The 14,147-nt window shown below is 51.0% G+C and overlaps 3 protein-coding genes across 3 annotated transcripts; 1 reads left to right on the plus strand and 2 right to left on the minus strand.

The window, feature by feature from the left end:
- Positions 1-178: 178 nt before the first annotated feature.
- Positions 179-5,233, minus strand: BDW70DRAFT_42724 (Sec7 domain-containing protein). The gene is made up of 6 exons (XM_073743991.1): positions 2,181-5,233; positions 1,777-2,119; positions 1,335-1,723; positions 1,168-1,274; positions 725-1,101; positions 179-663 (listed from the first exon to the last, which is right to left on the minus strand). The coding sequence occupies exons 1-6, from the start codon at positions 5,198-5,200 to the stop codon at positions 322-324; spliced, it is 4,578 nt and encodes a 1,525-aa protein (XP_073596613.1). The 5' UTR covers positions 5,201-5,233; the 3' UTR covers positions 179-321.
- Positions 5,234-6,559: 1,326 nt separating this feature from the next.
- BDW70DRAFT_42782 (putative Rho guanyl nucleotide exchange factor) lies at positions 6,560-11,658 on the plus strand. The gene is made up of 3 exons (XM_073743992.1): positions 6,560-9,021; positions 9,073-10,898; positions 10,948-11,658. The coding sequence occupies exons 1-3, from the start codon at positions 6,792-6,794 to the stop codon at positions 11,503-11,505; spliced, it is 4,614 nt and encodes a 1,537-aa protein (XP_073596614.1). The 5' UTR covers positions 6,560-6,791; the 3' UTR covers positions 11,506-11,658.
- A 153-nt stretch (positions 11,659-11,811) lies between these two features.
- On the minus strand, positions 11,812-13,752 carry BDW70DRAFT_159437 (tRNA lysidine(34) synthetase; the record flags this gene model as incomplete). Its single annotated transcript, XM_073740694.1, has 2 exons — positions 11,812-13,469; positions 13,545-13,752. 2 exons carry the CDS (start codon positions 13,750-13,752, stop codon positions 11,812-11,814), a joined length of 1,866 nt encoding a protein of 621 aa, XP_073596615.1.
- Positions 13,753-14,147: the final 395 nt, after the last annotated feature.

The raw sequence follows: 14,147 nt of genomic DNA on the forward strand, positions 1-14,147 counted from the left end.
TCGTTTCGTAATAGTGGGGTGTAAATGTCAAACATGAATGATGCTTGGGCATGACATGTATTTAGATAGGCACACAAAGAGAAAAAGGCCTTGCAATCATCTGAACCATCAGGCCACAATACGATAGGGTATATATCATGGTTTCAGGGACGCATAAGCATTACAAGAACACGGAGAGTATATTTACAGGCCTTGATCTAGTAGTGTGACCTAATGTTTCGAAGCAAAAGCAAAGCTGATCCGCGCTATAAATGCCCAAAAGAGACGGAAAGGGAAACGGTAGGGTCAAGTAAAAGGTGTAAAGCACATTTGCCTAAATTATCATTCCCTTCCAGGAGTATCTTGACCTTCAGCTTTTGAAGTTTCAGGAACAAGCGCATGGTTCTCCTTTCCGTCGGCGGTATGCTCAGAGCTTGGAACTATACCGTGTGGTGGAGATGGTGGAGAAGAATCGGATTTCGGGGACGTGACTGGTAGGTTCTCTTTAGGTGCGGGCACGTCGGGGAAGACCTCCTCGAAAAGGTCTGGCAGAAACCGCTCTAGGCGTTTCTTTGTTTCGGTCCAGATGTTTTCTTTGCTGGGGTCTTGGTGGGGTGGGACAAGGTGGCCTTGATCCGCCATGACCAAAATGATGTTTTTTATGCTTTCCGGGATGGCTTCCTCCTGCAAGTAAGTTAGCTATCTGCAAGGAATATGAAGTCGATATGGGGAGTGAAGGGCTTACAAGACTGTCTCCCTGACCGCTGTTCATCATTCGGTCAAGGATATCAAGGATCTTGAGCCACAGTTCTAGCATGCCACTTGCATTGGGGAGCTGATCAAGATAACGCAGGAAGATCTTGCAGACGAGAGTCGCTGCTTGGACTCGGGTTTCGCCCATTCCGAGAGGGTCTGAATGGAAGACTTCGGGCTTCAACAGACGTAGGATTAGGGGGAAAAGAACCTGATCAAAAATGGCTGTCCATTCTTTGTCGGTGTCAATGTCCACTGATAGAAGAGATCGTTGTAAAGTTGATATGGCGTGATGTCGTATGTCTCGACAAGGGTTGACACATTGCGAAGTAAGAGAATGAAAGATCGGCGACCAATATGCTGACCAAGCTGAATGATGTCAGAAAAGTTGACAGTCAATTGTGATGCTAGTAAGCAAGAAGAGTGTGCACAGACCTTCACCGTCCTCTAAATGTGACTGTTTGATCAGAGTCGGAGCCCGACCAGTAAGATGGTATATAAGCCCGATAGCGGTCACGCCGCGTAAGACGACCTCATTTTCGCTAGAAGTAACAGGTCAGAGTCGCTACTAGAAAGCTGGGAGAATAAACGCAGTGACAAACCTCTGCCTTGGTTGCTTGACACCCTTTAAACGTCGCGCAAGCGCGTCTCGATGCCGTTCTTCAATATAACCGACACTACCCGCAGTGATAAACTCATTTGCAAGGCCCACGGCAGACTCATAGTTGTCAGCTGTAACAATGGGTGGGTTCGAATCAATAACTGCCTTAAGAAGACTGAAGACCAATGGCGCGGCTTCTTTGTGCTGATGCACGCGTTGTAGGATAGACCAGAAGTCAGGTGAAACGGTGATCTCATTTCGCAAAAGGCTGCCATCATGAACACATCGTGAAAGGCCCTTGACAATAGGCACCGCGACGCTCTCTAGAGTATCCTGATCGAAGCTGGAAATCCCATGGAGGATGACGGGAACACGTATGAAAGGTTGGTCCTAGGGATATGTTAGTATATTGCGTATACGCTGGGCGAGTCAAGGGGTAATACGTGGCTCAACCGTAGCAGGTTCAGTAGGTAAGTCGTCACCCGAGATAACGCCAGGGAGTGAAGATTCCTAGCATCTCGAATGAAACCCTGTAGAGAAGCCAAAAGTCCCTCACCAAGGCTCTCAATCGTTTGTCGGTCCCGAAGCGTAAGAATGGCTGCCAACTCCAGAAGGTACATCATCCCGGGTTCGTATTGACCTCTACTAGTGTCTGGTCTGGCATTCGCTCTCGTGGATGGAGGTAGCCGTTCGGGCTTGACGACAATGACCGCTGGTGCACTTTCTTCGGGCAACTGAGCTAATAGTGATCCTACGATCTTCGTCACCGTTGGTAGGGGGAGAGATCTAACCAAACAGCCATGTAAGTACCGAAGTCGGATTCTGTGGGGGTTATTATGAATCTCACCTGATATTTGAAAGGAGGTCATTGATTGAACAAGCGCTGACACAATCTACAGTGCAAAGTGTATTGTCAAGTTCCTCATCTGAAGGCTCTGGAGGATCATCCGCAGCGTAGCTAGAAAGGTAAGACGTAAACGCGGATAGTAGGCCGGTATCATTGCCTCGCCCGTCTCGGTCCACAACCTGTGAAGGCGGTTGCAACGGTATAGGAGGGATGTCGAATTCAGCGGTCAAAGTAGAATCAAAGGGCGGAATAAGGGAGTTGATGAATAGGTTCCGAAGAATCTGTATGACATGGGTCCAGCTCTGCTGGACCGAGTTCTCGTTATTCGCCAAAACGCGAAAGAGGACAACCGTGGCCAGTTGCGCCCTGAAATCTCGCCCAAACTTTACGGCCAATTCGCTGACCATAACACTCTTTTTTCCAGCCTGTACTTCGGTATTGAGAGCCGTGCTAGGGGGGCTATCGGTGGCAAGAGTGCTGATGGAGGCAAGGGAAAAGATGATGCGGTCAAACGCCTCTGTCAACCCATAGCGGGCAGCTATTTGAGCACATTGGTCGAATCCCATGACCACGCGAGAATATACCGCATCGTCTGAGGCAGACATGAAGACGTAAGATAAGGTGGCGACTACAGGTTTCCAGGTAGCCGCGAACATGTCTGCGTCGAAGACGTTGGTTTGACCAACGACTAACTCTCCAGCGGTAGCTGACTTTGACAGCAATTCCCTCCACGCATAATCGAATGCGTGTTTATTATCGTGTTCGTCTGGTAGTATGATTTCGTTTTGTTTAATAGAATCATAAATCTTTTCTAAGAACTCGGGGGCAAAGTCCTGGCCTGCATTCAAACCCCTTAGGTTCTTCGAGAAGTCGGCACAAGACATTCGGCTCTGAGCTTTCATGTTAGGATTGTAAAGAGTGGTGTTCAGCATAATAATAGCATAAGTCAGGACAAACAGCGAGTCCTTGTCAGCAACCTCAGAGGGCTGGGCCTTCTCGATATACTTTTCACTGAACGTAGTAACAATCCGCTCAATTAAAGCTGACTCGCCGGGAAGTCGGAACGCACCGAGTAAATCTCGAAGCCCATCAACTACCGACTTGCCGGAGAAATCAAGCAGATCGACAAATGCATTGAGAAGGCCCTCGTTGGATCGTTTCGATATGAATTCTCCAAGAACTTTCTTTGACAATCGGGTGGTTCCCCTCAAAAATCTGGCGACCTGAACAGGATCGTCGGGATTCTCAATGACACCATGGGATGTCAAATAAGCAATTGCCCCTTTGGGGTCGTCGCTGTTGAACTTTTGAGCTGCATGTACAATAATCCGCTTTGTGTCTCGTTGCTTCCGCAGACGTTCATTTGACGGAAAGCCCTCTGTTACAGGTGGGTCATCAAGCCTGTCGTATATAGACTGAACATAACTCAAGAGGGCGTCCAGACACAGAGGAGGTACGTTGGTGGTACTCCATGTCGCTGAATCAGGGAATGCACTCCGGGACAGTAATCCAATCATGTCTTCACATAGATCAGCTCGATCAACCTCGCAGTCGTAGTTGACGAAAAGTTCGACCATGAAGCTGGGAATACGTGCCAGTACGCCGATGCTCTCGACCATTGCTTCTCGGGTTTCTGGCTTCCTGGAGCCCCCTTCCAGTCCCAGCTTCTGTCGATCTTTCACTGGCACTGGGGTTGACCGTCCGCTGCTACTCTGCGAGGGAGGGGGCTTCACCAATTTAGGCGCCTGTGGGACTCCTTCGTAAAGGGTAGGATCTATGCCCGGTTCCCGGGGTATTTCTACCCGTGGGTGAAGACATGCAACTAGGTATGAGAGATAGAGCTCTTGCTGGAGTTTCAACACGGACCGACAGGTCAAAATCAGCGTACCAGCTACTCTGAGAGAGCTAGTGAGAATCGCCAGATTCTCAGACCGAACGAGTTGGAAGAGGTGACGGCAAAGGTCGTTTTGAGCCAAGGATGCCAGGCTCGGATGTCTCGCAATCGACGGGCCTGCAACTTCCAACGCCACGTCAATTATTCTCAAGGCCATTACTCGCATGGGGTCCGTGTGTTGTCGGTTTTCCGGGTCTAGGAGGTCGATGAGCACGCGGAACAGCTCTCGGATGGAAGCCAAAGAGTAAGGGCTGACTTCCTCGCCCAGGTCATCTTCAGGGTTCGGTGGGGCAGCGAATGCGTTTCCATTTAGTGGTTGGTCAGTCGAACTATCGTAGCTGGCGTGATCACGATCCGTGACCGCGGTGTCAGAGCCCATAGCCGAGGGGTGCTGAGAAGCGACTGTGGTTCCGTCGACAGAAGGGTCCATTTTCAGGTTTGTTTGTTCGGCCTCGTCTGGACGTTCCTGTGGTAAACTCTCGTTGTCTGCAGTTGTTGAGGTGGCATCCAACACGGACAGGCGCATGAATATGACCTGGCACATATTGACCATAGCTATCTCGGCAGACCTCCGCAGCACTTCCGAGAGACGGACCTGACAACACATGCTCAGCCCCGTTTCCATCATCTCACAGACACTCTCATCTCCCAGGAGTTCGCCCTCCGGCCCCGCCAGCATGCCCTCCATCAATTTCAGGATCCTCAGCAAGACAATCTCATCGGCGGCGGAATCACTGGCTTCGAACCGGCAGTGGGTGATTGCTGCAGATAGCAGCTGCATAGCCATCGAGATCCTCGGAGAGTTACGGTCGATGATCTTGTAGGAGAAGAACTTGGTCAAGGCGAGCAAAGCAAGAGAGGTGATTGCGGCGGACGTCGAAGAGGAGCGAACGACCTGGAGGAACGGGTGTAATAACGCGGGGGCGTCAAAGGTCTTGATATCTTTGCAGTCCTTGAGGTCATTCCGTAACCGAGTGAAGGCGGATATCAGAGGGTTATCCTGTATACTCTTGCCTCTCTTCCCCCTCAGACCCCACCGATTCGCGAGGGCGTGATCATCGTCCGCGGAGAGCCTCGACCTAGAGCGAGTAGGTGTAGCCCCATTGAGCGGACTGGAAGGAGACATATCACGGTCATAGACTCGAGAAACAGTACTGCTGCCGAGAATGGCCGCAACGGACGAGTGTGCCCAACGGGCATGTTTCCGCATGGCCGACGTGACCGTAATACATTCTGTGGTCACTAAGGCTACAGGGTCAACGGCGATCGGCAGAGAGGAGGAAGACATGGCGGGCAGAAGCGAGCGGCGGAGATTGGGAGTGCCCGGTAGAGGAACAAGCTCAAATCATGGCCCTGTTGATTGCGTAGTATATAGATGGTCCAAGGCCGATGTCGATGTGGATGTGGACACAATTCAGCAGCTCCAAAGGCGGAGAGGGCTGTTTTCCCGACTGGGATTAGCGCAATATATCCCGGTTAGGCTTAGCCGTTCCTATTACTCAGCAATCACTCAACATATAGACCTCCGTCGATTGAAGTACGAGGACCTGACAATGATCGCTAGTGGTTCTGTGTGAATTCTGGGAGAATAATTGCAAGAATAATTGCGAATGGTATACATAGTTTGGACAACGGGAGATGTTGAATCAAGCATTCTGCTGAACGTGAAGCTGTTACTAGTACTGTTGGGGGATCCATAGTTAAGCGGTGTGGTTCAGGTTCAGGTGTTGATAGCTTCAGTTCCCCACCCACTCCCCGTAAACAAACCCGAGAGCTGTTCCGACCTGCAGCTCCTTGCTTCCGAGTCCAATATAATCGAAATCATAATAATAATGGCCAGGAGCTTGCAGTTTCCCTCCCGTGCAGCTGGTCTTCTTTTCTTTTTTTGGCCCGATCCTGTTGACAAGGGCGACCACCACCAGCAGCAGTACACGTGTTGGAAGTGGGTGCTTTCTGGTCTCGAATGGAATTACGCCCGGATGGAATTATGTTAGATCTCGAGTAAACCAATGCAGTAGATCTACTTAAGCCAGTCCTCTGTCTGGAGACTGCCTACGTACTAGTATTACTGGAGAGCCCAATGCATCAGCCAATGCTGGGTGAGCGCAAGTCATCTGGAGCTGCATCTCGACCACAACAACAAATCACCAGCTCCCAAGGACCTACTACGCTCTGCCTTCTTCTGCTGTCTCTGGTGGTCTCAGGGTCTTTTTAGGGTCTTGTTCTTTTTCTGTTTCAGAGAAAAGGGTGTGACAGTGACTGTTTTTCTACACTCCTTCTTTTCTTCTCCTCATTCTCCTCATTCTAATTGCCACCCTCGTCAGCCTCGATGGAGGGGCTCTCTTTCGGCTTCCGTCGCATTGACCGTTCGCTCACTCATTGACTCTTTCCTTCTCGTCAGGCCTATCGGCTGTAATATTTACACCACCCTTCTCTATCATGTCACTCATCGATTTCCTATGTTTCTAGTTTTCTAGTTTTCGAACCTTGGATGTGTCTCGTCTTCGTCGCTCTCTCCTCACAGCTGACCTTCGGGCTGCCTTCCAGGTGGTACCTTGGACTTTCCAGCAGTCGAGCTTCCAGCTCAACGATTCAGTTCCTTCCCTCACTTTTCCTGAACCAACTCTTTTATAAATACTCAATTTAATACTCGATCCATCGCTCTTTCCCGCTCGGTCTCGACGTCGCGCGCGCGCCGTCTACCTTCCTTGCCCGCCATGGCCACTACTTCGTGTGTCCCCTCGGACCTGCCTCTCGAGCAACTCAGCCTGTATCATGTCTCAGACCCTTCATTATCGTCCGTATTCGTGTTCTACGGGCCCGTCTCTACCGCAAATGCAACCGTGAGCAGCTCGCGCATCCAGGCGCATATACTGACGCCCGCCGGCTTTCAGAGCTACCCGCGCATCACGATCTCCCCCGCAGCACCACTGTATGCGGCCGTCAACTATTTACCCCGGGATAAACAGGGCGATGAAGTCTGTCGTGGTCTTGCTGTCAGTATGCTGAAGTACTTCACTGAGTTGTCGGATCCAGCAAAGGAGTGCTTGCAGGCTCTCGCTCGTGCGGGGAAACCCGGAGGACAAATCCCCAAGATGTTCGATGAAATGCACGCAGCTGATTTAGCGAACCGCATGGTCAAGGTGGAGAGTACTACAGAGATAGTGCGTGATATCCGGGGCGCGTTTCAGGAACGTAAAGTTCCGTGGGTCGATGTTGATGTAGTGCTTCCCGCGGGGACTATCCAGCCTTCTGAACCGCCAGATCATGATACCCAGGACCTGGGCGAGCATGCAGATGCCGAAGAGTCTGTAGACGCTCATTATGGAACATATTCGCCTCTCATACGAGCGCTGGGAGCGCCGATGTTTTTGCCAACATCCAGGCTGAAGCGAGCCCCGTCGCAACCGACCAATGTCAGTCGGTCTAAGTTTTTCTCACAGAGTCAGAAGCAGTCTCTACGCTTGACAATGTGTGAAGTCGTGGATACGGAGGAAAGATACGTGAGCAAGCTTTATTCTCTTGTATGTGAGGTGGCAGAGGAATTCCGCGCAAGAGCACAGGGAAAGGGGCCCTCAAGTACCAGTCCCAACGAGTCTGATTTGGCTACTCTGTTTCCTCCGTGCCTTAACGAGATTTATGATGTCAACATGGGTTTCTTGGAAGTCATTCGCAGTGTCCTGGAGGAAACGGAAAGGGATGCTATTGCCGATATTACGGAAGATACTGAGCTGTCATCTTCGGCTTCTCAACGAACAATGGACGAAGAACGAGACGCAATCGGCGCTGTTGCTTTTGCCAATGCGCTTCTTGAGTGGTTTCCGAAGTTCTCACAGCCCTACGGAGACTATATGCGTGCTCATAACGCCTTCACTCAGACATTGAACCTGTTCATGAGGGACAAGAATTCTAGTTTCTCCAAACGCGTATATGAAACCGGGGAACAGAAACTGCGCTCATTACTCATGGAGCCTGTCCAACGTCTTCCGCGGTACAGTCTGCTCATTGACTCCATGACTAGTAGTCTTCCGTTGGTTCACCCCGCTGTTCGACCGTTACTGAAAGCACGGGATATCATCAAGGACATCTGCTCACTAGATGATCCATCTTCTACAAATCACGATCAAGGCTTCAGACGACTGACAGAATTAGTGGATGGATGGCCTTCCACTATTCTACCCACGGGGCGTCTAATAACTGCTGTGGACTTCAACGAGTTGTCATCACCTTACCATCTGGACTTTGCTGATGTTGAAGCCGACTCGGGGATCATGCTCCTCTACAAAAATTGCCTCGTGCTTCTCTCGAAGAATCCGGAATGTAGGATGACGGCTCGTGGGTTAATGGCCGAACTCGATAACGCGTCATCTACAGCCCCAGGCGTTGCCGGTCCACTTGCGTCTTCCGCAGAGATTCGAGTGGTGCAAGTATATGACCTTCATACGGTGCGTTGTATGCAATCAACATGCGGCCGGATTCTTTTCCTTGCCCCTGCTTCAGTGACATCGAAGCCTACTCAGAATACCACTGTGGACCTACTGGCGCTGGAGCCAGTCGCCATGTACGGTGGTCGTGCAGGCCGCATCGTCGAAGAGATTATCAAGGCAAAGATAGAGGGGAGATTCTCCGAAAGCGAAAGAGAGAGTGGCAAATGGTCGCTCCGAAGCCCGAGTGGTACTGTTGGCAATCTTGGGATTTTAGCCTGCGTGTTAGAGGACGAAAAAGGCGTAGAGATGAGCCGTCCTGCCGCGTCAAAGATCAGGGTCGTCTTTGACACACCAAGAGCGCTGTGCAGCAAAGCGCTAAGCGACTCAGATCTCGAAGTAGTCATCTCGGTGTCTCTGACAGCCGAGGACCAATATCGAGTAAACGTCGACTCGATAGTAGGTACCTCTTCCTCGGATATCGTGACGGTGGAAAGCTTCGTTCCGGTGCTCTCAAAACGCCGTAAGTAAATACCCCTACGGATCACCAGGACCAAATGTCTGACTGATGAAGTATTAAACGTCCTCCAACCTTTACACGATACGAGAAATAGGCACATGGCAGAATCATTGGTTCACTCCAACTTTGCTATCATCAAATACCTCGCTGGCCATCTTGTAGCGCAATTCAAGACTACCCGTGGTTTCCGCCCTCCTTCGCCGACAAAGCTGATTGCAAACCTACTGGGTGGTCATTCAAGGGAGAGTAGCACGTCAAGTTCCAAGGCACCTGGTTCAGCAACGTTACTGGGTGAATTTCCCAAGATGCCCCCTCCCCGCGCCGGACATGCACGGTCCAACACGCTACCTTCTTCGTTTCCCGGCAAGGAAGAGACCCCAGTCAAGGCGTCTGCGATCGGGACGATCCCGTCAAAAGTGTCAGATAGTCCTTTTGCTGTGTTAGAACAAACATTTGCTGCCTACGTCCTTGCGCTGCACTGCCGCAGTGGGAATATTGTGGGCCGCACTCTTCGGACAAGGGACAATGTGGACCGTTCATCGGTCAATGAGTTATACAATGTGCTTTTGGAAGACCCTGCCAAGCTGCAGGCGGCGGCGGAAGTAGCGGTTGACACGCTTTTTGTGGCCTTTGAGACATTCATGAGAAATGCGTGGAAGGAACACATGGGACCAGTACTTGACCCTTCCGGCCTACGATTACTCCAGAGTCAATTTGATACCATGTATCCCCGCGAATTCGAGGAATGCTTTCGAAAGTTCCTTGCGGACATGAGTCCTCAGAACCGCCGTGCTCTCGCTTCGCTTATTCGCCTGCTCGCCGACCTTCTGGATGCGTCTGGTAGTGACGGTGATCGTGGCGCTTTGACAGCTGCGTTTGCAGAGGTCCTGACGGTTGAAGGCGATCCAATGCAGCACATTTCTTTGCTGGACAGATTAGTGGACGACTTTGACCACCTTTTTGATGAGTTCATTTCAGGCGGCTCGACACTGGAAGGCATACTGACCAGCGAGCTCACCAGAACCACCTCGCAAACGCCGGGCTCTGTCGGTTCTAATGCATCGTCTTTCCGTAAGCGCTTCGGCTTTGGGTTGCATCGAGAAAACTCCGGGGAGAGCAAGGTTGCTTCGATCCTGCGGACTCTCAGCAAGAACAAAGGGCCCAACGAATCTGAAGCAGGGACACAAAGGGGCTCGATGCTAGTACGCTCAAAATCAATAGATGTCGACACAAGTTTGAGCTCTCTCCTGCGCCCTGGTTCTCGTGATCGTTCAGGTGCTTCTACGTCGCAAGAAATACTCCGGCGGCCGGGAAGCGCGCAAGAAGACCCTCAGTCTTCAATGAAAGGGGTATCGGGAAGTGGTGTAGTTAGAGTTCGACGAAAGCGGAGGAGCTCACTGTCCGACTTGCGGCCAGGAACGGCATCCACAGATGTCTCGAACGTGTCGCCAAGTCAAGCACCGCGTCCCACAACTCCTGGTTCTTCTTCCACCAACCTCCAGGGCGAGCTTGTTACACCGTCGAAGTCTGCTCGACCCAATACTAGCCATGGCTCAGGATCAACCGTCCGCAGTACATCACCCCTGAAAGGTAGTCCGCCTCCAAGATTGGGGTCGCCGAATCGGCGGTCACCTGTCCGCCCAGTCACTCCAAGTCGGAAAGAGAATGTCGACCCTAAATATACCCCATCCGAGAGATCTGCCATGAACAAGATCGAAGAATCCGTCTCCCCCAGTTTAGAGCCAAAACGCAGGCCTGGGATGACTAGGACACCTGCATTGAAGGAGCGGGTGGCGCAAATTAATGGGTCGGAGACAAAGCGCCCACTGTCGTCTTCCTTGACTAAGTCACAGAGATTGCGGTTGCAAAGCCCCCAGAAGGTAAGTCTTCCTGACCCGCTTTTTTTATGCGACTAATGTGGGTATGAAGCTCCGCGATCGTCTTCAAACAGAAAAGAAGACGCAATATGTCGAGCAATCTGGCTTGAGGGACGAGCTCGAGCTTATAGGTCAGGAGCTTCGAGCATTGAGACCGTCACCAATGCGTCTACAGACAGACACGGCTGCAATTCATGGCCCTCTCGAGGAAGATGGTGTGACCACTGCGGCCGTAATGACCCGCATGCGAAATCTTGAATTGGCATTCGAAGCATTGTCGGAGGAACTCAACAACCGAACCTCTGCGCTGGAAAGGGATCTAGAGTCTTCTTTAGTTGTTAGCGAGAAGCGGGCCAAGAAACTCGATGAGTTGTATCGCCAAGCTAGCGCCGAGAATGAAGCCCTGTATGACCGTTTTAATTTGGAGCTCAGCAAGCTTGCGAGAGAAGTCCGAACCGGTGACGGGGAAGATGCACTGAAAAATCAGCTGTCTTCTGCTATGGACGAGATTGGGAGGTTGAAGAAAGAAAACTTCAGACTCAAGCGTGAAGTCGGCGGGCTTCGAGCCCAACAAGCTGCGGTGGCTTTGCTCCGGGCAAGCACAGACTGAGCGCATGTTATGGCTGATTTTGGTCTACTACTTCTGCGTCGGGGATCTCTTCGTATTCGATATTAGCATATGGCGAGTGAGCGTTGCTCCTTGTATTTTCTCTCTGGGAACTGGGTCATCATGGCGTCTGGATTTGGATACGCTTAGGAGACTGACAATCAAGATCTCTCTTCGAAGGATGTCATTTTGATATATGCAAATGGTCCGAGGTTGGTCCTTCTAATCGGTGATTCTACACTGCCTGTCTGGTTATTTCTCATTATTTACGTAGCTCCATATTGTCAATTGTAGATTAGCGTGAATAGTTTATGCCGGACCCATGAGTTTTAAAGGCTCAAGGTCAATCATCTTATATCTCCATTCCCACTTTAAAGCGCAGGGCGCAGAATCCATTACGGGAAAAGTTAAGTCCAGTGTAGGCAACGCCAGGGGCACGTCGACAGCCCCTTCCTCCTCTAAAGTGAGGACAGGAACAGTAAACCGAGATGGACCGGGTGCTTCTTTGTCAATAACTGAGAAGAAAAAAGCCGCGTCGAATGGTGACCGCTCTCCACCTTTTTCATCGTATTCGTGGATAGGCTTATCAGACCGCTTCTTGGCTCGGGCTTGAGGGTTCTCGGTCTTGGTCTTGTTATATAGTCGTTTAAGAGGCGTAAGATCTGATTGCCGGAGTGGGCGGATGACGAGCTGAATCCGCTTCTCTTCATCTCTCTCTTTCTGGGATATGGGTTCCGACTTCGAGATAGGTGTCATCGAGGCGCGGATCCAGAAGCGACTGTCCCACAGTGTCCAGGGAATATCGTATTCAGCCTTAAATATGGACTCAACATGTTGTTCCAGACTACGATCTGTTGGTTGGAATTGCGCAGTAGGCCGGTTGACGTTGAAACGGAGGACTGGCTCGCGACGGCGCATGTATGGTTGCCGAGTGAGGAGCCAGGTGTTGTGATTGTTGTCACTGTCCTGATCCCGGTTGAGGGGGCTGGATGCTAAGGGCTGGAATAGGACTCCGCCTACTGTAAAAGCCTTCAACCTTTCTGCTTGACTTGCCCGCTCTGGTAATTCTGGGTTTGGATCTGAGTCTGAGTTGGCTGATGAGGTAGGAGGATCAGACTTAGAATGAAAAACTCGACCCGTGAAATTCACGTAACTTCTCAGGGGGAAGTGGTTATCTTCGTATGGGGAGACGAGATCCGTTATCCGTCGGAGTGTAAGGGATTGCAGTTCCTGGAGGCGTGATGGGGATATTCCTTCCTCCTCGTCATGAGAAGACCAGGTACATGGTGCAGGCTTGAACCGAACAGTAAGCGACCCCGACTTGAGTTGAAGCCCAAGCAATGTAGTTCTTGAAGCAAGAATCTTATCGGAGAGATTATGCGAGTCCCGAATCAAACCCTGACACTTTCCTATCAACGAGAGGATAGATTCACTTCTCAACGCACGGGGAAGAGTATTGCTTGCCAGCAACGAACGGATCGCATTACGCGGCGTAAGGGTTGGGTCAAAGTTTGTTGGATCCGTGACGTATGGGATCCCATTTTCATGGCATGTTGTCAGGAGTCTTGATTTCGGGAAGGAGAGGAGAGGACGGTGGATTAGAATTCCGCCCGTAGATACTGGTAATTCTCCCCTTCTTGTCTGCTCGATCTCGTGCTTCTGGTCTTGCCAATAGTCCCTAGCGAAAACGGCACTGCCACTTGCCGCCACGCCATAGAGCCCATGACACTCCGGGATCCTCGCAACAGGCGAAATCCCGGTGAGACCCGCGCCTCTAGCGCCAGATGAAAGCCGCCAGAGTGTCGTCTCCACGTTGTCGTCTTGGTGGTGGCCCAAGAGGAGCGCATCAATGCCGCGGTCTCGACATGCTTTCCCCAATGCTTGGAACCGTAGGCGCCGGGCTTGGGTTTCGAAGGCGGAGAGACCGATGCCTGTCCAGTCCAGGGGGAGGATTTCCGTTGTTATTCCTTAAGTCCTTTAGCGGGAATTTTAGAAGTATAGTTGGAGGGAGAATGAAAACAAGGTAGGGCTGGCCAGCGTACCTAGTTCTCGAAGCCAGGTAGCAACCGAGTTTGCTTCATCTGTACTTTCAGGCCGGGCTTTATGATCGACGACGAAAGCGATTATGCTTGGCTCGTCTCTGCTGCCAGTATTACTGTTTGCTAACCCGGGAATGTGGTGTTCTTGCTTTTGCCGTTTCTGCTTTTGCCTCCGAACCTCCCATTGCCTGCAGAGGTATGCCAAGGCCATAGAGTCGGCGCCTCCACTTATAGCTAGACCTGTGCATTATCCGTATGAGACTTTTGGTTTGAATGTGTCCGAATGGAACGGCTTTTTACTAACCCAATTTACTGGGCAGAGCGGGTATCCTCGCCTGCCGGAAACGACGCGAGTCAAGCCATGTTCGTTGCAGGGCATCGGTGAACTGCGAGACGGTTATGGCATTTGTTGACCGTCGGAGACAGGGTTGGGCCATGTATGGTCCATATATTGTATCGATGGCGCAGTTGAATGAAATTGGTATAAAATGGAGATAATTGAAAGTCTTGCCGCTTTACCGTAAGGTACGACATTGGTGGGTACACGTGATGCTACAAATATACAACCGTTCTAAAGTCGTCACTGTACCATGTTTGGATGCTCAA

The sequence above is a fragment of the Aspergillus foveolatus genome (genome assembly GCF_047715535.1).
Source record: "Aspergillus foveolatus strain CBS 279.81 unplaced genomic scaffold BDW70scaffold_20, whole genome shotgun sequence".
Taxonomy (NCBI): domain Eukaryota; kingdom Fungi; phylum Ascomycota; class Eurotiomycetes; order Eurotiales; family Aspergillaceae; genus Aspergillus; species Aspergillus foveolatus.